Raw genomic sequence first — 24,923 nt, forward strand, 5'->3', positions numbered from 1 at the left:
ATGAGCCTGAAAATCCAATAGATTTGATCCAATGGAGGGAATGCGGCAGGGCAGTTTATTAATCCATCAATCCCCAATCCACATTCCATGTCACACTGTGGATAAGTGCATTGTCTAAGGGCAGGATGAGCCAGAGGAACACAGCAGAACCTCAACAGCACCAGCCTGATCTTCTTAAGGATGGAATGATCCACAGACACTCCACCATGGGTGGATCCAATATTCCAGGCACATCTAGTTTATTTCCACTGGTGTCACTTCACATGAATCTTTTGAGGAGCCTGAAGCATTTCTAAAAGACTCAGCTATCAACTTGTAACTGAATAGAAGATCCCCCTATGCCTCCAGCTCCCGACTCAAAGTTCAAAGTAAAATTTATTATCAGAGTACATACATGTCGTCACACACAGCCCTGAGATTCTTTTTCTGCAGGCATCTAAGCAAATCTATAGAATAGTAACTGTAAACTGTAAACAAACTGTGCAAATGTGGATATAAATAAATAGTAATAAATAACAAGCTTGAAACAATAATACAACAGAGCCCTTAAATGAGTGTAGCTATCCCCTTCAGTTCAAGAGCCTGATGGTTGAGGAGTAGTAACTGGTCTTGAACCTGGTGGTGTGAGTCCTGAGGCACTTGTACCTTCTACCTGATGGCAGCAGTGAGAAAAGCACATTGCCTGGGTGGTAAGGATCTTTGATGATGGATGTTGCTTTTCTATAACAACGTTTCATATAGATGGTTGGGAGGGTTTTACCTGTGACGTACTGGGCTGAATCCACTAACTTTTGTTGGACTTCCCACTCAAAGGCATCGGTGTTCCCCTACCAGGCCATAATGCAGCCAGTCAGCACACTTTCCACCACACATCTATAGAAGCTTGTGAAGGTTTTCAATGACATGCCGAACCTCCGCAGATTCTTGAAAAAGTAGAGGCACTGTCACGCTTTCTTTGCAATAATATTTATATGACGGGTCCAGGACAGGACCTCTGAGATACAGGTCCCCAGTAATTTAAAGTTACTGACCCTCTCCACCTCTGATCCTCTGATGATTATTGGCTCTTGGACCTTTGGATTCCCTTTCCTGAAGTCTACAATCAACTCCTTGGTCTTATTGAAAACAATGACAGAATGGCAGGTGTGAGGGCAAAGAATGAGATACTGGGGAATAAAACTCTATCTTTTCTAGACACTCTCTGGGGTTCTCTCATTTTTGCTATAATCTGACTTTCTGCATATTTTTGCGGTATTACAGCAAAATTGTCCCAGATAACAGATGTAAAAAGAATCATCAACAGAACAAAACTAATTTCTTTGTATTTCATTGTTCTTGCATCACTTTATTCTGCTTACATATTTATCTCACATATCTTCCAAAGGCTTACTTGGCTACTGGAGCAAGGATCATCTCAACGATTGGAAAAACGAATGGTTTTGGGAGAAAAGTGGTCTCAGTGCACTCACCTGAGTCCTTTGTGGCAAGAGCTGTTGCCATGGCTCCTGAATAGACTGACGAAAGAATCAATTTGACTCCACCCAGTTTGCTTCATAGCACTACCTGACATCCAACAGACCTTTGGTTTTTCTGAATTGGTAGATATTTGCAGAATGGTTCTTTATTCTGATAGAAAAACCTGGTATTAAAATGCCTACATAGTTAGATTAAGTAGCTTGCACTAATTTCACCACAGAAGGTTTTATGGTGCTGAGAAATACAAATGAGGAACACTTCCACTATAAACAGTGCACACATCAAAGTTGCTGGTGAACGCAGCAGGCCAGGCAGCATCTGTAGGAAGAGGTGCAGTCGACGTTTCAGGCCAAGACCCTTCGTCAGGACTAACTGAAGGAAGAGTGAGTAAGGGATTTGAAAGTTGGAGGGGGAGGGGGAGATCCAAAATGATAGGAGAAGACAGGAGGGGGAGGGATAGAGCCAAGAGCTGGACAGGTGATAGGCAAAAGGGGATACGAGAGGATCATGGGACAGGAGGTCCGGGAAGAAAGACAAGGGGGGGGGGGACCCAGAGGATGGGCAAGAGGTATATTCAGGGGGACAGAGGGAGAAAAAGGAGAGTGAGAGAAAGAATGTGCGCATAAAAATAAGTAACAGATGGGGTACGAGGGGGAGGTGGGGCCTTAGCGGAAGTTAGAGAAGTCGATGTTCATGCCATCAGGTTGGAGGCTACCCAGACGGAATATAAGGTGTTGTTCCTCCAACCCGAGTGTGGCTTCATCTTTACAGTAGAGGAGGCCGTGGATAGACATGTCAGAATGGGAATGGGATGTGGAATTAAAATGTGTGGCCACTGGGAGATCCTGCTTTCTCTGGCGGACAGAGCGTAGATGTTCAGCAAAGTGGTCTCCCAGTCTGCGTCGGGTCTCGCCAATATATAAAAGGCCACATCGGGAGCACCAGACGCAGTATATCCCCCAGTCGACTCACAGGTGAAGTGTTGCCTCACCTGGAAGGACTGTTTGGGGCCCTGAATGGTGGTAAGGGAGGAAGTGTAAGGGCATGTGTAGCACTTGTTCCACTTACACGGATAAGTGCCAGGAGGGAGATCAGTGGGGAGGGATGAGGGGGACGAATGGACAAGGGAGTTGCGTAGGGAGCGATCCCTGTGGAATGCAGAGAGAGGGGGGAGGGAAAGATGTGCTTAGTGGTGGGATTATACCTCTTGCCCATCCTCTGGGTCCCCCCCTCCTTGTCTTTCTTCCCGGACCTCCTGTCCCATGATCCTCTCGTATCCCCTTTTGCCTATCACCTGTCCAGCTCTTGGCTCTATCCCTCCCCCTCCTGTCTTCTCCTATCATTTTGGATCTCCCCCTCCCCCTCCAACTTTCAAATCCCTTACTCACTCTTCCTTCAGTTAGTCCTGACGAAGGGTCTCGGCCTGAAACGTCGACTGTACCTCTTCCTACAGATGCTGCCTGGCCTGCTGCGTTCACCAGCAACTTTGATGTGTGTTGCTTGAATTTCCAGCATCTGCAGAATTCCTGTTGTTTGCACTATAAACAGTGTGTTGTCAGTTCGTACACATATCTTCAACTGGTGCTGTTGATTTCAATATGCTAAGGATGATTCATCAATTCAAGACACTTCATCTGAGATGATGAAAAGGACACTATAATTTTACTGACTAACGGCTATATACCTTTGCTAAATCGGAAATCATACTGCAGTTGCCCAAATCAACAAAATAATTTCTGAAGTTCAAATGCTGGGCAGAAATATGGACAAAAAAAGTCATTGAATTCTCATTACACTTTAATACAATTGAGTTTTGTACTGATCTTGGGTGGGTCTCCCTGTTTCATTTAAAATATGTTTCACTAGTAAATGTTGATATTCCCATATGGGCTGCACCTGGTATAAGGTCTGTTACCCTTCTCTTCTCCCCTCCCCCCCACTTTCCACAGGGATTGCTCGCTCTAATATTCCCTTGTCCATTTGTCCCTCTCCATTAACCTCCCTCCCGGCACACACCTGCCTATTCACCTCCTTCCTCATCTCCATTCAGGGCTCCAAACAGTACTTCCAGGTCAGGTAACACTTCACCTGCGAATCAGCTAGATTCATCTATGGCATACAGTGCTCCCGATGCAGCCTCCTCTACATTGGTGAGACCTGTTATAAATTGGGGGACTGCTTCGTCAATCCCCTCGGCTCTATCCGTCAAAAGTGGAACTTCCCAGTGGCCAAACATTTTAATTCTGATTCCCATTCCTGTTCCAACATGTTGGTCCATGGCCTACTCTTGTGCCTAAATGAGGCCACCCTCAAGGCGGAAGAGCAACACCTTATATTCTGTCTGCGTAGCCTCCCTCAATGTTGGCAAATCAAAGGAGCTGGTTGTGGATTACAGGAGGAATGGAGACAGGCTAACCCCTATTGACATCAATGGATCTGGGGTTTAGAGGGTGAACAGCTTTAAGTTCTTCGGTATACACATCACCAAGGATCTCACGTGGTCTGTACATACCACCTGTGTGGTGAAAAAAGCAGAAGAACGCCTCTTTCACCTCAGATGGTTGAAGAAGTTTGGTATGGGCCCCCAAATCCTAAGAATTTTCTACAGGGGCACAATTGAGAGCATCCTGACTGGCTGCATCACTGCCTGGTATGGGAACTGTACTTCCCTCAATCGCAGGACTCTGCAGAGAGTGGTACAGACAAGCGCATCTGTAGATGTGAACTTCCCACTATTCAGGACATTTACAAAGACAGGTATGTAAAAAGGGCCCGAAGAATCATTGGGGACCTGAGTCACCCCAACCACAAACTGTTCCAGCTGCTACCATCCGGGAAAGGGTACCGCAGCATAAAAGCCAGGACCAACAGGCTCCGGGACAGCTTCTTCCACCAGGCCATCAGACTGATTAACTCATGTTGATACAATTGAATTTCTATATTATACTGACTGTCCTATTGTACATACTATTTATTACAAACTACTAAAAATTGCACATTTAGACAGAGATGTAACATAAAGATTTTTTCTCCTCATGTATATGAAGGATATAAGTAAGGTTAATTCAATTCAATTCAACCTGATGGCATGAATATCGATTTCTCCTTCTGGATAAAAAAAAATGCCTCCCCCCTCCCCTCTTCTTCTATTCCCCACTTGGCCCTTTACCTCTTCTCATTTGCCTACCACTTCCCCCTGTGTCCCCTCCTCCTTCTCTTTCTCCCATGGTCAGATTCCTTCTTCTCCAGCCCTTTACCTTTCCCATCCATCTGGCTTCACTGGCTACCTTCTAGATATCTTTTCATTCTGTCCTGAAAAGTTGACTGTTTATTAATTTCCGTAGAAGCTGCCTAATCTGCAGAGCCTGCCCAAGCACTTTGTGCGTGTTGCACTAATACTTTCAATGGGAGGAAATAGAAGAGACAAACCATTGCATTAATTCATGTTTTAATTAATTAAGCTTAAACATTTTATTCTTCTACTTTCCAAATCTTTTAGCACTTTTAAAAGATTTTGAATGTTACTGAACATTTGTGAATACCTGGGCCATTCAGAAACAGTCAAGAGTACCTTACAGTTGAGACAGTTTGGCCTACGCTGGAGGGTGTGGCTGAGCCAGCTATTCGAAACTTCTCACTGCACTGTGGTTGGACTTGCTTTGCCATGAGGGATCCATGGTTATCGGGATCACTCTATAAATACAGACTTTATTTGGCCATCAGTAGTAAGCCAGGAATAATAATAGTCACTTTATATATGAGTAATTACTCAACACGTACAAATGCACAGAAATCACTGAGCAGCTATTCAACAGTATCATGTTCCATAACCAAAAGGGATTATTTATAAGGGCAATTTGTACATCAGGTATTGATTACAGTAAATTAATTAAATCTAAACCAAGTGGCATATGTGACAGCAAAGCTTTGCTCTCAGATGAGCTCAATGCCTTTTATGCTCGCTTTAACTAACACCTTCGTAAACTCCCACAGTTGCCGTTGACACTGTGATTTCAGTCTCTGAGGTCGACTTGAGAGCATTCCTCAGGAGGGTGAACCCACAGAAAGCATCTGGCCCAGATGGTGTACCTGGCCGAGTATCAAAGACTGATGCAAATCAACTGGCAGGAGTGTTTACTGATATCTTTAACCTCTCGCTTTGGCAGTCTGCGGTCCCCACCTGCTTCAAGCAGGCTTCAATCACGAAGAATGTAATAACCTGCCTCAATGACTATCATCCAATAGAATTTATACTGTGATGAATGGATTTGAGAGGTTGTTTCAGAAACATATCTACTCCTGCCTGAGGAGTGACGGATGGGCTCCAAATTGCCTACCGTCACAACAGATCAGCTGTAGATGCTGCTTTATTAGCTCTTCAATCATCCCTGAGACATCTGGACAGTGAAGATGCAATATCGGGATGCTTTATACTTAAGACTGTGTGGCTAAGCACAGCTCCAATTCCATATTCAAAATTTCTGTTGTTTGCCAAATCAGCACTGTTTTGATGAATTGGCTTATAGGAGAGAGTCTGAAAATCTGGCTGAGTGGTGTCATAGCAACAACCTCTCACTCAACGTTAGCAAAAGCAAAGAGCTGATTACTGATACAGGAGGAGGACACCGGAAGCCCATGAGCCAGTCCTCATCAGGGGATCAGAGGTGGAGCTGGTCAGCAATTTTAAATTCCCCAGTGTTATCATTTTGGAGGATGTGTCCTGGGTCCAGCATGTATGTACCTTTATCAAGAAGGCACAGGAGCACCTCTGCTTTCTTAGAAGTTTGTTCAGATTTGATATGTCATTTAAAACTTTGACCAACTTCTCTAGATGACAGTGGAGAGTATCCTGACTGGTTGCATTGCAGGCTGCTGTGGAATCACCATTGTCCATGAATGAAATAGCCTACAAAATGTAGTAGATACAGCCCAGTTCATCACAGAAAAAGCCTTCCCACTGTTGAGCACATCTATAAAGAGCTCTACCTCAGGAAAGAAGCATCTATCATCAAGGACCTCACCACCAAGGCAATGCTCCCTTCTCACTGCTGTCACGGTGAAGAGGGTACAGGAGCTTTTAGGTTCCACTCTGTCAGGTTCAAGAACAGTTATTACCCTTCAACCAACAGGTTTCTGAATCAGTGTGGATAACTTCACTCACCTCAATAATGAACTGGTTCCACAAACGATGGGCGCACTTTCAAGAAATCTACAAGTCACATTCTCAAAATTATTTATTGCTCATTTATGATTAATCTTATTTGTCTTCTTTTGTATTTGTAATGTTTGCTTTTTGTACATTGTTTGTTTGTCCAATTTTGCTTCTGTGGAGTTTTTCAGAATCAAAATCAGAATCAGGTTTAACATCACTGGCATATGTCGTGAAATTTGTTAACTTAGGCAACAAACCAGATCTCCTCAAACTCCAAATGAAATATAGCCACTGTCTTGCCTTCCTTACAGCTGCATCAATATGTTGGGATCAGGTTATATCCTCAGAGATATTGACACCCAGGAACTTGATTTGCTCACTCTCTCCACATCTGATCTCTCTATGAGGATTGGCTCATGTTCCCTCATCCTACCTTCTGAAGTCCTCAATCTTTGGTCTTATTGAGATTGAGTGCAAGGTTGTTGCTGCGACACCATTCAACTAGCTGGTATATCTCGCTCCTGTACACCCTCTCGTCTCCATCTGAGATTCTGCCAACAATGGTTGTATCATCAGCAAATTTATAGATGGAATTTGAGCTCTGCCTAGCCACACAGAGATAGTAGAGCAGTGGGCTCAGCACACACCCCTCAGGGCTCCAATGTTGCTCATCAACTGGGAGGTGACTTTATTACCAATCTGTACAGATTGTGGTCTTCTGATTAGGAAATCGATGCTCCAATTGCAGAGGGAGGTACAGAGGCCCAGGTTCTGTAGCTTTTCAATCAGGACTGTAGGAATAATGGTGTTAAGCGCTGAGCTATAGTCAACGAACAGCATCTTGATACAGGTGTTTGTATTGTCCCGGTGATACAAGGCCACATGAAGAGCCATTGAGATTGTGTCTGGTATAGATATACTGTGGAAATAGGCAAATTACAGTAGGTCCAGGTTCTTGCTGAGGCAGAAGTTGATTCTAGCCATGACCAGCCTCTCAAAGCATTTCATCACTATAGATGTGAGTGCAACTGGATGATAGTCATTAAGAAAGCTCACCCTACTTTTCTAGGGCCCGAGTATAATTGTTGCCCTTTTGGAGCAGATGGAAATTTCTGACCATAGCATTGATTCTATTGTGTTTCTTTGTATCTACTGTGCATGCCTGCAAGAAAATGAATCTTGGGGTAGTATATGGTGACATATACATACTTCAATAATAAATTTTAAAAAACAAAAATATTAAAACGAATATGCAAAAATAGAATGGAAGTTGGACGTGAGGCACGCTCGTAGCATTTACAAAAATGGTTCTTCCCCTTGTGCTATGTCATTGTCACTTGATCATTCTGTAGGTTTTGTTCAAAGTCACAGCAGAACTCCAGGAGAACTACATCAATCACAACTCCTGCTCTTATTCGCTATCCACTGATCTCAGTTTAAAATGCACTGGTGCAGATTTTGATCAATGTAGTGTCTGGGTCGTAGAGCGATACAATATGGAAGCAGCTCTTCAACCTAATTGGCACATGCTGACAAAGATACCCCATCCAAGATAGTCCCATTTTACCAGAATTGGCCCTGTAATCTTCTAAATCTTTCCAATCCTTGTACCTGTCCAACTGCTTTTTAAAAGTTGCTCATATACCTGCCTCAACCACTCTGCTAGCTCAGCCCACGTAGATCCATTCTTAGCGCAAAAATGTTGCCCCCAAGATCCTATTAAATCTTCCCCCCCTCACCTTCAAATTTAGGCCTTCTAGCTTTTGATTTTCCATCCCTGGGAAATTCACTCTATTCATCTCTTGCTTTTATAGTCCTCTATAAGATCACTGCTCAGTCTCCTGCAGTCCATGGAATAAATTCCTAGCTAACCTCTCCTTATAATTCAGTGTCTACAGTCCTGTATACATCCTTGTAAATCACAAAATGCTGAAGAAACTCAACAGGTCAGGCAGCATCTATGGGAAGGATTAGGGCATATATGTTTCAAGCCAAGACCCTTCACCAGGACTGGAAAGGATGGAGGAAGAAGCCAGAATAAGAATGTTGGGGGAGGGGAAGAAGTGCAAGCTAGAAGCCGAATGAGGGGGGAGGTAGGTGGGTGGGGAGGGAGGATGAAGTGAGATGCTGGGGGGTGTTAGGTGGAAAAGGAAGTTAGAGATATCCATGTTCATGCCATCAGGTTGGAGGCTACCCAGATGGAATATGAGGTGCTGCTCCTTCAACTTAAGAGTGGCCTCATGGTGCCAGTAGAGGAGGCCATGGACAAACATGTTGGAATGGGAACTGGGATTGGAATTAAAATGTTTGGCCACCGGGAAATCATGCTTATTGTGGATGGAGCAAAGGTGTTTGACAAAGCGGTCCCTCATCTACGTCGGTTTTCATTGATGAAGAGGAGGCCAGACTGGGTTTACCAGATACAGCAGATGACCCTGACATACTCACAGGTGAAGTATTGCTTCACCTGGAAGGGATGTTTGGAGCATGAATATTGATTTCTCTAACTTCAGGTAATTTCATTCCCCTCCCTCTTCTCTCTTCTTCCCTTCCCTATTTTGGCTCCCCTCTTACCTCTTCTCTTCTCCTTACCTGCCTATCACCTCCCTCTGGTGCCCTTTCTCGCATGGTCCCCTCTCCTCTCCTATCAGATTCCTTCTTCTTCAGCCCTCAATGTTAACCACTTATCACTTCCTCCCCCACCCACCTACCTCCTCCACTCCTGGCTTCACCAATCACCTAGTTTTTACTCCTTCCCCTCCCTCCACTTTCTAATACTGGCTTCTTCCCCTTCCTTCCCAGTCCTGATGAAGAATACTGGCCAAAATGTAGATTTTCTATTCCTTTCCATAGATGCTGTCTGACCTGCTGAGTTCTTCCAGCATTTTGTGTGAGTCACTCTGGATTTCCAGCATCTTGTGTTTGTCCTCATAAATCTTTTCTACACTGGTTCAGCACAGCCTATTGTGACATTCGTTGTCTGACTGAATAAGAATGGCTATTTTGGTGGACCAAAAAAAATAAAGCTGGGTATGATAATAGTTACAAAATGTATAAGTAAGAAAAAAGTACTGTGCACCACATTTACCAGATTTTCGGTTCTGAGGAGACATTGTCTCTTTGGTCGTCTATAACTAAATGGCTCAGAATCAACTGGTCAGATGATTTTTTTTAAGTTTTAAAGTCTTAATGGCTTACTGTTATGTAGTGGATTAGTTATTCAACTACACTTTCACTGTCACACATGTTTGAAACTAGAGGTTTAGTAATCTTCAAAGTGAGGACTTGTTTTAATTTATCCAAATTGCCATTGACTGTGCTTTATTCTGTTCTCAGCAAAATACAATTTTGGCAAAAGCATATTGTAATAATTGTTACTCAAGTACAAGAGAACCCAGATATCATTGCTCTTTCACATTCATCTCTGTTCTATGTCTTCTATGATAATGTATTCATTAACATCCACTCACTTTTAAAACATTGTTTGAATAGTTTAAAAATCCAAAATACATCAATGCAGGCAATTTGTTAAACTACCATGGATTATAATCCTGAGTCTTCAAGGCTTTGATTGTTAAAATCATACAGATTTTTCCATTTAGTTGTTGAAATTGATATTATAAAAGTCTAACACCCCTGTAACATGACTGAAATTTAAGGGAAAATTCTTACTATCTTTACCATATCAAACTCTTGCGAAGCTACAATTGTAACTGTTTTTCACAAAAACCATTGAGCAGTTGGAATTCTTTACAATATTCAATGACATAGCCCAGCAAAACATTATGGATCGAGGGAACTCCGTGGATAAAACTGAGGAACAAAGCTGACTGACAACTGTAGGGTCTGCAATGTTAGCTTTTGATTTTACATGCTGTGGGATTCTGGTTAGCCTCAACTAGAGGAAAGTTTACGATTTAAAGCTAATAAAACATTTATTAAAGGGCTAAAATTACATAAAATGGCCTCAGAACCTCATTCCAAAGTATATTAGAATGATATTGCTTTTGAAGCTATATCTAAACAGTTATGATACATAAATCCACCAAATTTGTGCAGAGGCTTGCAGAGTTCTACACTTACAGCCGTAGTAGTGCCTTATAGAAGGGCCGAGTGAAGAAGGCATCCAACAGGTACTGGTGAATTAGGGCAAGGCCCAGAATACGACCACTGAATCGGAACCTGAAAGGAAGAGTAACCACTGTGAGGTTATTAAGGAACCATTTAAAGCCGCACTTGTTAATGTTAGGTTATTCATTTATGCCTCCTACAACCTGAAAAATATCTAAATTGGGACACTCCCCTGTTATGGAAGATGGTTTACATCCAGTCATCAATACTGAGCAGTGCAATAATGAACAGTTTAATAACCCTTGTAAGAGCAGTACACTTGAGCAAAAAATCAGTACCAAGATGACAAAAGCAGATTTACTTTCCATCTGGTTTTCCTGAAAACAACTGCCATGTAACATTAAAAAATACATGGGATAAAATAACAGCTAAATGTCTATATAGTCCAAGGAATTTTGTGGAACATTTAACAAATATTGAGCCGCATAGGAGACATCCAGGGAGCCAGAGGGGCTTCAGAAAAGAATTCCAGGGCTTATGGCCCAGCAAGATGAAGAACAATGCCAATTCAGAGTGATTTATACAGTAGATGTACAAGAAAGTAGAATTGGAGGAACAGAGACCTTTCAGAGAGCTGTAAGACTACAAAGAGATGAAAGAGTGAAACTATGTAAGGAAATGAAAGTAAAGATGTGAGTTTTAAAATCAAAGTGTTTCTAGCCTGGGAACTGATGGAGGTCAGTGAGCTCAGGGGTTTGTGTGAACAGACTATTGAGTTAGGTTTCAGATTGAAGAGTTTTAATTAGTCTATGATTACAGAGGAGGAAAGATGGAAGGTAAAACAATGGAATGGATACATGGTGGCAAGCTCACTTTGTCTCATGTAAGACTCTTATTGCACAAATATGTGCAATAGGGAAGTGGTCCCAACACTTAGCCCTATTTCTGAAATGTTCTTCTTTGATTGTTCTCCAAGCTAAATAAAACCATTGAAATTGATACACTTCAGATTTAGTTACTGGAACTGAGCAAGTAGCTGGACATAAGCATACAGAGCAAACTGGAATGACTGGACTGTAATATTTAAAAGAAAAATCCAACTTCTGAATTTTAGTGAATATCTAGTTAAAATATTGGTATCGCTGAGTATGTAAAATTCAGAAAGATTCTGAAAAATGTTAGACAGAGACACGAGAGACTGAATTTGCTGTAATATGGAACAACAAAGAATCCGCTGGTGGAACTCGGCAGACTGAGTAGCATCTCTGGAGAGGACTGGGGACTGAGGAATTGTCAATGTTTCAAATTTAAATCCTGCATTAACTGAAAAATGTTATCCTTCTTATTGCTGTTCATAAAGATAAGGGTTAAAACACCAATTCTTCTGCACACCAGTTGATAATAAAACACTAGTAAATGTGCAGCTTTAACCCTATCTCATTGTTATTTGAGATATGACCTATCATCATTGTGGATGGTATCTCAAATAACAACGAGTCAGAGTACATGAAGGAAATGGAGAGCTTAGTAATATAGGGTGATCACAGCCTTTCCCTCAATGCCAAAGAGCTGGTCATGGACCTCAGGAAGGGGTACAGTGCACGTGCTCCTGCCTATCTTAATGGTGTTGAGGTTGAGGGGGTTGAGAACTTCAAGCTCCTAGGAGTGACTATCACCAAGAGTCTATTGTAGTCTAACCACATAGAATCCAAGGCCAAGAAAGCTCATCAGTGCTTCCACTTCCTCAGGAGGCTAAAGAAATCTGGCATGACCCTATCAGCCTTACCAATTTTAACTGATGCATCACAGAAAGCATCCTATCAGGATGCATAACGGTTTAATATGGCAATTGCTCTGCACGTGACAGCAAGAAACTGCAGAGGTTTGCATACACAGCTCAGCACAGCTTTGGAACCAACCTCCTCTCCACCGGGTCTGTCTATACTTCTTGCTGCTTCAGTAAATTGGCCAGCATAATCAAAGACCCCACCCACCCCAAATATTCGCTCTCCTCTCCTCTCCTACCAGGCAGAAGATACAAAAGCTTGAAAACATGTACCACCAGGCTCAAGGACAGCTTCTGTCCCACTGTTTCGAGACTATTGAATGGTTCCCTAGCATGATAAGATGGACTCTTGACCTCATAATTTATCTTGTAATGATTTTGCATTTACCTGCAGTACACATTCTCTGTAGCTCTTGCACTTTATTCTATAAAGTGCTATTATTTTACCTTGTTTTACCTCAATATAATGTGTAAAGATTTGATCTGTATGCAAGACAAGCTTTTCACTTGTGGCATGTGACAATAATAATAAACCAATTCCAAATATATAGAAAGAAATTTTTCGGAAGGGAGGTTTGACCAACTGGAAAACATTAAAATAATGGAACAAGCATTGTGAGTAAATAATTCACTTTCTTTATTTGGACACTTTCACTCTTTTAAGGGCAAGGTTTACACATAGTATGATTGGTAAGATATTAAAGGCATTTTATCAATGTTTGAAGTCTAATTTGAAGACATCATTACACGCCAGTACTGTGCCACTGTACATTGATGATTGGTGGTCTGAAGACAGGCTCAGTTGCTGGAATCTAGGGGAGGGAGGGAATGTCGACTCAGACCATGAGAGGCCTGCATCAGGCATTTTCATGCCTTACAAGGCGCAGATTGGAAGTCTGTGTGGGGTGCCACTCCTCGCACAGACCCTAGAGCAATGTGTGGTTAAGTGCCTTGCTCAAAGACACAAACACACTACCACAGCTGAGGCTCGAACTAGTGACCTTCAGATCACTAGACGAACACCTTAACCACTTGGCCACGTGCCCAACACAAATCTGGAATCTAGAACCAGAAGTAATTAGTGGTACTAGTTAGCTTAATCCTAATTGATGCAGTTCCTACAGGTCATGATGAGGAATGTGACTTTTACTTCATATCTTTTATATCCAAGAACCAGCTTTCAAATTGCTTAATCTGAGTTTTGTCATGGTTCTTACTCATCAGCAGAAGAATGCATCTCATCATTTTATTGGATGTTAATACACTGCCAGGAATGCTTGCACCACTAATTGCAAACGGTATCCTGCAGAGATAGTTTCTTCAATTTTCTCTATATTATCAACAAAGTAGTTTCAAAACTTTCTCCCCAAAATTCAGGAGTGCATTTTACTTGTTTTTCTGACCTACTATGATCACTTTTACCAATGTATTACAGTTATACCACACTCGATATAAAAGGAAAAGAAAGAACAAGATCCTTTTGTGGTTGATTCATGCACCCATCTACCCTTTCTGCAATTATCAGTAGTTCATTATTCATAATCATTCCAAGTTCCCCACCCTGAGTGACATGTTTAACATTGTGTAATGTTGTCTTCAGTGTACCTGAGAAACAGCTCAAACAGCACAGCACTGTGACTAATAGATGATGAATAATTATTCCACAGCAATTCAATCCTCATAGCAAAACAAAATGTGAGAGACATCTTTGTAAAAGATGTCAGTAGTTTATAATAAATTATTATGAGTATCTGGATCATGCTCATAGATAGGTACATGGAGCATAGAAAAATAGAGGGCTATGCCGTCGGGAAATTCTAGACAGGTTACATGGTCGGCACAACAGTATGGGCCAAAGGGCCTGTAATGTGCTGTAAATTTCTATATTCTGTGAGATTTTTAAAAATTGTATTGCAAAGGACTTGTCAATAAAGATAGAAGAAAAGAGAGCAAACTTTGCAAGCTTTTACCAGTGCTGCAGAGTTTTAGATTGAGGAAACGTTAAGCTATGCCACACATACTTAGTTCAGAGTATTTGCTCCTCAGAACCCCAATGCCTTGGGAGAAGGTGGAGGGAATCCAAGAAAGGGTAAGATGTCCTTTTGAGGGAGCGTCTGAGAGATAGGGTGACAATTGGGTGATGGGGAGTAGAGAGTGTCAGCATGAAAAGGATCATCATTTGAATGTTGGGGTCATGACAGGAAGGAATGGAAAAAAGAGAAATATTCACATCAGTTAATACTGTAAAATATAACTTGAAGCTTTATCTGTTTATGGATAGGGACATAAAATAATAATGGCACCACTGATAAGGAGATTGTTGGGTGACGTGTAAGGAGTGGGATAAGCAATTATGGTTAGTTATACAATAGAGAATGCTAATTAAATAATTAAGAGCAACAAATTACAGGAAAATAATTTATGTTTATATTGCTCAATTGTAAATTATTCTAATATACTTTACAGGAAAAGGAAATGGTTTAGAAAACTCTCTTATCTCTCAGCAGGTCAGGTTTAAACACTTTATGGAAAATATTTTGCAAGGAAGGAATACTGTGACTCCCTGGTCTACTCATCTCACCCCACCCATCCCTCCCTGACTCAAAAGTTCAAGGTTCATTTTATTATCAAAGTATGTACACAGAATACACCTCTAAGATTCATCTTCTTGAGAAATACAGAAAAACTGGAAATCATTGAAAGAAAAGAGATCAACGCCCCCCCCGCATGAAATAGAAAAAGATACAAAACTCACAGATCCCAATGCCCCCCCCCCCCCCCCAACGACTCCCTCACACCAAAACTAGAAGATCGCCCGCCCGGAAAACAGCAGTCAGAACATCAAACCCCTAACCCCCAAGCCCTTCCCACTCAAAAAAGCAGTGACAATATCAAACCCCCAACCCTCTCTCTCACAAATGAAAAAATGGACAGATGGCCCACGCAGAAAAACACCAACAGGAACATCAGCCTCCAAATCCCCAACCCCTCCCTCACACAAAAAGTAACATATTACACTCCCAGAAAATGGCAACAAGAAAGAAAACACAGAAAACTGAAGGAGACAATATAAACTACAGTCCACACTGATAATTACATATGTCTTGGAAGTTCGAAAACATCCTGTGTCAGCATCAAGAAGAACGACAGTTTGAACTTAGTCCTTCTTTGCAGAGTGACCACCAACCCGTAGCCTTGGTCCAACAACCCACGGCTTTCTGACCACCGGTCCAGTGCGGCCTCCCAACTGCTGGCCCAGCATGGCCTACCGACCTGCAGCCCGGCGTGGCCTCCCAACCACTGGCCCAACACGACACCACCCCACTCCACCCATCCCTCCATGACTCCTAGTACGTCTTGCCTACAGTCAGTCACAAGAGGTGTAGCACTTGTCCTTACATCCCCTCCCTCACTACAATCCAGGGACCACATCAGTTCTTCCAGTTGAGACAAAGGTTCAAGTGCATCTTCTCAATCTTATCTACTGTGTTTGGTGCTCCTGATGTGGGTTCCTTTACATTGGTAAGACCAAATCAATAGGATGTCCATTTTGTACCTGCATTTGGCCCTCAGTGAGCATCCTTAGCCCTTAGTTGCATGCTGTTTCATTTCCCCTTCTCCTTCCCACAGTCACCTATCTATCCCTGGCCTTGGCAATTTAATGTGGATAAATATGAAGTTATCCACTTTGGTGGCAAAAACAGGAAAACGGATTATTATCTGAATGGTGGCCGATTAGGAAAAGGGGAGGTGCAACAAGACCTGGGTGTCATTATACACCAGTCATTGAAAGTGGGCATGCAGGTACAGCAAGGGGTGAAAAAGGTGAATGGTATGTTGGCATTTATAGCGAGAGTATTCGAGTACAGGAGCAAGGAGGTACTACTGCAGTTGTACAAGGCCTTGGTGAGACCACACCTGGAGTATTGTGTGCAGTTTTGGTCCCCTAATCTGAGGAAAGACATCCTTGTCATAGAGGGAGTACAAAGAAGTTTCACCAGATTGATTCCTGGGATGGCAGGACTTTCATATGATGAAAGACTGGATGAACTAGGCTTATACTCGTTGGAATTTAGAAGATTGAGGGGGGATCTGATTGAAACGTATAAAATCCTAAAGAGATTGGACAGGCTAGATGCAGGAAGATTGTTCCCGATGTTGGGGAAGTCCAGAATGAGGGGTCACAGTTTGAGGATAAAGGGGAAGCCTTTTAGGACCGAGATGAGGAAAACTTCTTCACACAGAGAGTGGTGAATCTGTGGAATTCTCTGCCACAGGAAACAGTTGAGGCCAGTTCATTGGCTATATTTAAGAGGGAGTTAGATATGGCCCTTGTGGCTAAAGGGATCAGGGGGTATGGAGGGAAGGCTGGTACAGGGTTCTGAGTTGGATGATCAGCCATGATCGTACTGAATGGCAGTGCAGGTTCGAAGGGCCGAATGGCCTACTCCTGCACCTATTTTCTATGTTTCTATGTTTCTCTACCGTCAGGATGAAGGCCAATGCAAACTATCTTGTACGACATCTCACATTCCACCTGGGTAGTCTACAACTAATGGCATTAATGTTGAGTTTTTCAGCTTTAGGTAACCCTCCCCTCCAGTGGGTTGTTTATCCCTCTCCTTCTGATCCATTTTCGTCCCCTTTCTCTCGATAATTCCCCGTCCCCAGTCTCCATCATCCATCCACTACAGACAATGTTTACCAAATGCATCCCCACTTCCCTGTCTGGCTTTGGTTCCATCTGCCATTCACTCTCCATTATCACACTGCTTACTTATCAAAGTCCAGCACTGGTACAGTTTATCTTTCAGCTCATCTCCCTTCGGAGCCTGTTTTTAGCCTTCACACACTCCTCGCCTATCTTGTTCCAATTAACTCTCATTTTTTTTCTCTCTCTCTTTGACCCTCTCCATCTTGCCACTATCTCCCAACTCTACTCCCACTCCCTCCCCTACCTGGAAAAACGTCTGTTACCTTCCACCCTTCCTCAATCCACCAGTCGTCTTGAACTCTTGCTTCACACTCCCCCAATTTCTCTTTATACTAGCCGTCTTTGTGAATCCTGATGCAAGGTTTCAACCCAAAACGTCAACAATTCCTTTCCCTCTACAGATATTGCTCAACTCAACTCAGCTCAACTCAGTGAGACAATCCAGTGGATTGTTTGTAGCTTCAGATTCCGGGCTGCAGTCTGCTGTGTCTCCAATATCAAAATGACTTGCAACTGATTAAATAGGGGTTTAAGTTAAAAAATGACTTAGAAGATTAGGGTTCAGGCTTAGGAATTGAACTTCATTGCTGGCAACACCAGATTACTCCCCCAACTAACTGGCAGAATAGAAAGGATAGAAAGATTTACTTGGTACAAATAAAAGCAAATCGACCATTTTGATGAAGGCATTAGAGCAGAAGCAGGCGAAAATTGTGCGGGCTGTGTGCGTGAACACTAAATATTTTAGTACAATGGGGAAACACAAATGATAAAATGATTAAGTTGGGAAATTAAAATGATCAGAGATGATGCCATTAGAGGAATAAAATGAGAGGACAAGAATCAGGAGTTCCCTTTTGGAAAGGGTGGTAGATGAAGATTCAACAGGGATTGTTAAAGGTGGTAGGGCATGTTATTGAAAGGAACATTCAAATGATTGAGGGATAAAAGAGAGGCAGTGACCCTAATTAGTTATTTTAATGAGTTAACGCAGGGATAGTGGATGAATTGGTCCCTTTTTGATCTGTGGGAATAGAATACAGAATGCTGTGCCCACCTTTTTACCCACTCGAAATTCAATCTAACCCTTCCCTCCTACAGAGGCCTCCATTTTTTAATTATTCTGAAATGTCATCATTTTAAATGACCGAAATGAAGATAAGAAGTAGTTTGGCAAAAGAAATGCACTACATTTAAGGCAAAGAACAGTAGATTAAGGAGCATCTAGGAAGAAACAGAATTAACATTTCACACTGAAGACTCTCAGAAATAGGAAAGAGTTTTTGTTTTCATCTGCAGTTTTTTGATTACCATTATTTATGGGGTAGAGTTTTAAAACTGAGAATGATAGTTGGATTGAATATATTATAATGAACAAAATGGGAAAAATATCAAGCAAACTAGAGTTAACTATTTTAAAAGAAGACCTAGGCTTGTTACTATGACTCCAAGGTGGACAATAATAGAAATTTAATACATGACGTGCTTGTCTTCATAGGATGGGTCGCTGAGTACAAGAACTGGCATGTCATGTTACAGCTGTACAAGACGTTGGTGAGTCTACACATGGAATAATGTGCGTAGTTTTGGTCACCGGACTATAGGAAGGATGTGATTCAGCTAGAGATGGCGTGGAAAAGATTCATGAGGATGTTGCCAGCACTGGAGAACTAAGGAGAGACAGGAGAGGCTGGAGCAGTTTTTCCTGGAGTGAAGGAGGCTGAGTGGTGGCATTATGGAGGTTTATTAAATCTTGGGGGAGGGGGCAAAGATAATTTGGATAGTCAGTCTTTTTCCCAGGATAGAGGGCATTGGTTTAAGGTGGGAAGGAAAAATTTAAAGGCGACCTGAAAGGCAAATTTTTCACGAAGAAAGTGGTGGGAACATTGAATCAGTTACCTGAGGAAGTGGTATAGGTGGTTACAATTTTTAACAGTCTAGTGAAGCCTATGAACCCCTTCTCAAAATAATGCATTTAAATATATAAAATAAAGTACATTGGATTACAAAATAAATCAATTATATTGAAATATAGTTATCAAAATATTAAAAAACACATTTGTGGTATAGTAATATATGTACTTCCTTATTAATGCATTAAATAAGATTATATACATTTAAAATATAGGCAAGTTAAAATTATATTTTATTTTTTAAAGGTCTATCACTGTGAAAGCTGTTGTTGCTTAGCTTGAACACAAACATTAAATGTGGGGTGATCTTTGACAAAGCAACATGCGTGTCACGTTGGACTTCCAATCACAGGGCTGCCCAATAATTGGCCAGCTACGTTGAACGAGCTGCGATTACGTTCAATCTAGCGGTGTCTAATAACTACCATAATTTTGAAGTAGTGATGAGCATTCTGTAAATGATATTTTGAGATACTGATAACAATATATGACATGAAAATATCTGTGGTTTCTATTATTGGTAAAGTCACAGGCACTGCTAATATCACTGTGGTTTGTTGTCTACATTCTTTATTGAAGGAAATGTTAAATTTCAGTCAGATGTTTGTGAAAGTAAAGATGTAATTTTTTTTCCCATCCAAGTTCACAGACCCCCTGGAATCTATTCAGGGAACCCAAGATAAGACCCCTGGTTTAGAGGGATATGGGATAATTGCAGGCAACTGAATTAGCTCAAGACGGCATCTTGGTCAGCATGGATGATGAACCAAAGGGCCTGTTCCATAAAGTACATCTCTATCACTCTACATTGGGACAAGACTTGCCATGGAATAAGATGTGATAATGCCTCTCCAATACTTTAATTGGCCCTATTGCAACAGCACCCCATTCACAGTGTCCTCCTTGATCTCCATCTCTCCCAATGCTCCACAATATGCGATTCTGTCTAGGTTCTGATACTTACACCTGCCTCCAACCACTTGGCCAGTAGGATCATCTATCCTTTTCAGGCTCTGACCCTCCCACTCATTTCTCTCTCCCTCCCTTACCTCTCATCTAGCATTTTCTTTAGACCAAACTGTACACTAATCTGTTTCTCATATCCCAGCAATTCTACAAAGCCCTAATCTCCACCTTCCTTACCCATACCACTTGCCCGATAATCAGTCCAAGTCTAGGTCATGCTCTATGATGAAAACTGCTGGTCCTTTCCCCATGGATATCTTATGCCAGGCTTTGCTCCTGGATGGCCTATATGCACCCCTGAAAATGTGCAATATTTTGATCTTGGGCGTGAATGAAGTTCAAGGTGGTACCACCACAGTAACCATTTGTTTCAGACTTGTAGAAATTTATTAAGTGTCTCTGGTTTGACCATTCATTATTTCCTGCAGTATGCTATAATCAGAATTGACATCAGATAATGGGAAATCCTAAATTACAATTAAAACTTTGCCAAATTATTAAACTCGATTCCCAAATTTTGATAGCCTTTTGGCTGGGTTTCCAGAGGAAACCTTTCTTGGATATGGATTTTATTTTGAGTAGGCAGGGAAGGGAGAAGACAGAGACAGGAAAAGCAGTATCTATTGAATATTCAGTAGGAATTAAACATCTCCTCAGCAAAATGCCTGGTAAGGCAGAACAGTGAACCAGATCAAATGATCATGCTGCACTCCCTTTAATTCAATAGGTAGCCCCTTTAAGAAGGAATGAAAATATACTTTCCAATTTAGATGTTATCAAGCTGAAATCTAATTGTAAGCTACTTTTAGAAAAGTGTTGTGGCTGAAAGCCATTTTCTAACAGTGGACATATTGTGCTGGCTGTACAGCTGTTTCTATATTGGCCACAAAGAGCGGCTGTTGAACACATTTAAATACATATAAGTGCTTGTTTTGAAGTGCAATTCTTGCAGCAACAAAATGTTAGAAGAAAACTATCTCAATACATATATAGTATGAGTCTAGTCAAACCTAACAAATATAAATGTTTTATGAGCTCAGCATGGATTCCATATTTCTCCGATTGCCACTGCCGCCACATCAGTAACTGAGGGGCTACTTATGCTGAACTGTAACTTCTGGAATTCCTTAGAAAAGGAAGAAAAATAAAACAAAACCATTACACATACACATTTGGGAATATACATGCTGTGATGCTTGTTATCTAACTCAGGTACAGTTACAATTTATATCACAGTCTGTATTTTCCTATGATAGATTGCCAGCTCTGCTTGGAACTACTGGCATGCTCCTGTGTCGCAAGGAATCTTATAATTTATAAATAAAAAAGTAGAACTGTAAAATCATATTGTAGATTGTCGTACTTAAACAATTGATATTTTCCAGTAAAAGTGCAAAAACCTTTCATCATTTCCATAGAAATGATTCCACTTAGATTTGCTTTTGTTTCAAGTTTAGCACCAATCTACCTGAAGCAACTGCACAGTCTACACCCTGGTTAAAGAACAAAAACAAGTTTCTGCATGTTACTGTTAGGAGGATGCATTTTATACATGGTCACATCTCAAACCCACCTGCTTTAAATGAAGGCGCGGAAACGGGGAGTTTTCCTGATCAAACATTTTAAAATCTCCCAATGAGGTAGCATTGCTTCATTTAATATCATTTTTGTTTTTATACCTTCTGCTGGGTTTCTTGATTCATAGAGAACCCAAAAATTTAAAAGGTGAGAGAAGGGATGAAAGCATAAGTCAGCTTTAGGCCTTGATGGCATTGCTTGTGTACCAGAGATGGCATGACTGTATGTCACACTTCTAGGTTTTCTGTCCATAATTTCAACCCATCCCTGCATTGTAGTTAGTGGTTTCACAGTGGCTGGTTCCATATTCAAGCTCATTAGACCCAGATCAAGCTCTCAGTCACCTCCACTGAACCATTCACACCCTCTATGTTATCATGCTGCTTGTCTCAGTTCTGGAGGAGGGACAATTTCCTCTGGTTAAATAATGGGAGGCTTGAAACCATTATGGGATGGAATTTGCTTGGAAATCCCAGTGTTTCTATGCTGACCAGATGTCATTTCTTGATATGAGTGCCAGTAGGTCAGGGATTCCTGCATACTCCTGTATCAATGTGGAAATTACTTTTACTTAGTGATTTCATGACAGCTCCACAATGTTGAACTCCTTATGGAAGTCCAGAATGAAGGCTTAAGCTTGCTGCAGTCCCTCAGCAAAATCTACCTGCTGAACCTTATTCAGAAACATTGGGACCAAGCATTTCAAAAGAAATGACTGCAAGGAACAAAGATGGGCATTAAATGATACATATTTTATGAACTGAGTTTAATTGACTGGTTTTAATAATCCAAAAGTATTTAAAAATGTACTTATAATTTAAATAATTTTTATCATGTTAATTGCGTCAATGTTTTTTTTAAATAGTTTTTGAATGTTTAGGAATGTGAAGGACACAGAAAGTGGGGTTGGGTTTGGATGTTTGTCAGAAGTCTTTGTGGTTTCCTTTCATCCTAAGGACAGGAGACAATATGTTCACTGAAGAATGTACAATGTTCAAATTCATTTGTGTCCCCTCAGAAATTGAAGCTGTCTGTGCTTGCATACAATAGGACCTCTTGCAATCTGTTACACTTTTAGATTCATAGTCAATGCTTTCAGTACTCTTCCATTGCATTCCGTAAAACCAACAGGATTATCACCAATCATGTGGCCCTCTGTGATGGTACAGTACTACAATAATTGGGGGGCTTCCTCACTCAACCCAGACATCTCCAGTAGTGGAAGAACCCTATATAGCAGGAACTTGACCCAATTCAGGCATGTAATGATAAATGCAAGCAATGATTTATAATGCAAATTCCAGGAAATGTCCTTCCTCTGCCACCTTAATAAAAGAGGAAGAGAATAAACAGGGAACTGCAGACCAATTAATAGTAGGAACATGCTATGTTTTGTTATCGAAAAAGTGATAACAGGGGACGTGGATAATGAAAGAGGAATGGTAGAGTCAGCACAGATTTATGCCCAGAAGTCATGTTAGACAAATCTGATAGAAGTTTTCTAAAGTATAAATAGAAAAATAGATAAGGTAAATCATTGATACAATATGTTTGGAGATACAGAAGGTCTTTGGTGGGCGATCATTGAACAAAACCAGGGGGCACAGTTCCTGTGATAATATACAGGTGTAGAATAAGGATTAGTGAATGGACAGAAATTTAGCAGTAGGAATTAATTAATTATTTTAAGATGGAGAGGCTTGAATATTGGATGCTGCAGGAATATGTGGTGGGTCTCAGCTATTCACAGTTGATATTAATGATTAAAGGATCTAATGTAGTATATACAGACTTGTTAAAATTACAGAACTAGTCTGGCAGTGAGGCAGATGGAGGGGTTTTTAGGGGACTCTGGCGAGTTAGCTGAATAAGCATGAACTTGGCCAGTCGAATATGAGACCATAAGACCATAAGACAAAGGAGCAGAAGCTGGCCATTCGGCCCATCGAGTCTGCTCCACCATTTTATCATGAGCTGATCCATTCTCCCATTTAGTCCCACTCCCCCGCCTTCTCACCATAACCTTTGATGCCCTGGCTACTCAGAATCTCTGCCTTAAATACACCCAATGACTTGGCCTCCACTGCTGCCCGTGGCAACAAATTCCATAGATTCACCACCCTCTGACTAAAAAAATTTCTTTGCATTTCTGTTCTGAATGGGCACCCTTCAATCCTTAAGTCATGCCCTCTCGTACTAGACTCCCCCATCATGGGAAACAACTTTGCCACATCCACTCTGTCCATGCCTTTCAACATTCGAAATGTTTCTATGAGGTCTCCCCTCATTCTTCTAAACTCCAAGGAATACAGTCCAAGAGCGGACAAACGTTCCTCATATGTTAACCCTCTCATTCCCGGAATCATTCTAGTGAATCTTCCCTGTATTCTCTCCAACGTCAGCACATCCTTCCTTAAATAAGGAGACCAAAACTGCCCACAGTACTCCAAGTGAGGTCTCACCAGCGCCTTATAGAACCTCGACATCACATCCCTGCTCCTATACTCTATTCCTCTAGAAATGAATGCCAACATTGCATTCGCCTTCTTCACTACTGACTCAACCTGGAGGTTAACTTTAAGGATATCCTGTACGAGGACTCCCAAGTCCCGTTGCATCTCCGAACTTTGAATTCTTTCCCCATTTAAATAATAGTCTGCCCATTTATTTTTTCTGCCAAAGTGCATAACCATACACTTTCCAACATTGTACTTCATTTGCCACTTCTCTGCCCATTCTTCCAATTTATCCAAGTCTCTCTGCAGACTCTCCGTTTCCTCAGCACTACCGGCCCCTCCACCTATCTTCATATCGTCAGCAAACTTAGCCATATAATAGGAAGGAGTGAAGCCATCATCTTTGATAGAAAAACTCAAATAGCAGAATATTTTTTACATGATTGACATGACACCTAGTGAGTTCAGGAGTGTAACAGTGCTATCCTAGAACAGAGGGATAAGGAACACCTCTGTGTTCCTTACCCACATCTACTGGTTCACCTAGACTCACTGTTCACCATTCTCATTTCCATCTGCTCATTACCCATACACCTGTCCATATGGGTTTCATCCCCCTGGCCTACCCTTCCTATTCCCCGTCTGGTTCTATCAACCACCAATTCACCTACCAACCTATCTCACCCCTCCCTTATACTAGCTATCTTCCCTTTATACTCTCAGCCCTGATGCAGGGTCTCGATCTAAGATGTTGACCATCCCTCTGGAAGGCCAGCATGGAACAGTACAGCCCTTCAACCCATGATGATGT

The 24,923-nt window shown here is 41.5% G+C and overlaps 1 protein-coding gene across 1 annotated transcript in view; it reads right to left on the minus strand.

The window, feature by feature from the left end:
• Positions 1–24,923, minus strand: part of LOC140195398 (E3 ubiquitin-protein ligase HECW1-like) — a 409,392-nt gene that overhangs the window by 32,200 nt on the left and 352,269 nt on the right. Inside the window, exon 23 of the mRNA XM_072253630.1 lies at positions 10,712–10,810. Within this exon, the coding sequence (XP_072109731.1) occupies positions 10,712–10,810 (99 nt within the window). The remainder of the gene's footprint in view (positions 1–10,711; positions 10,811–24,923) is intronic.

This window comes from Mobula birostris, chromosome 3 (genome assembly GCF_030028105.1).
Source record: "Mobula birostris isolate sMobBir1 chromosome 3, sMobBir1.hap1, whole genome shotgun sequence".
In the NCBI taxonomy this organism is placed as follows: Eukaryota; Metazoa; Chordata; class Chondrichthyes; order Myliobatiformes; family Myliobatidae; genus Mobula; species Mobula birostris.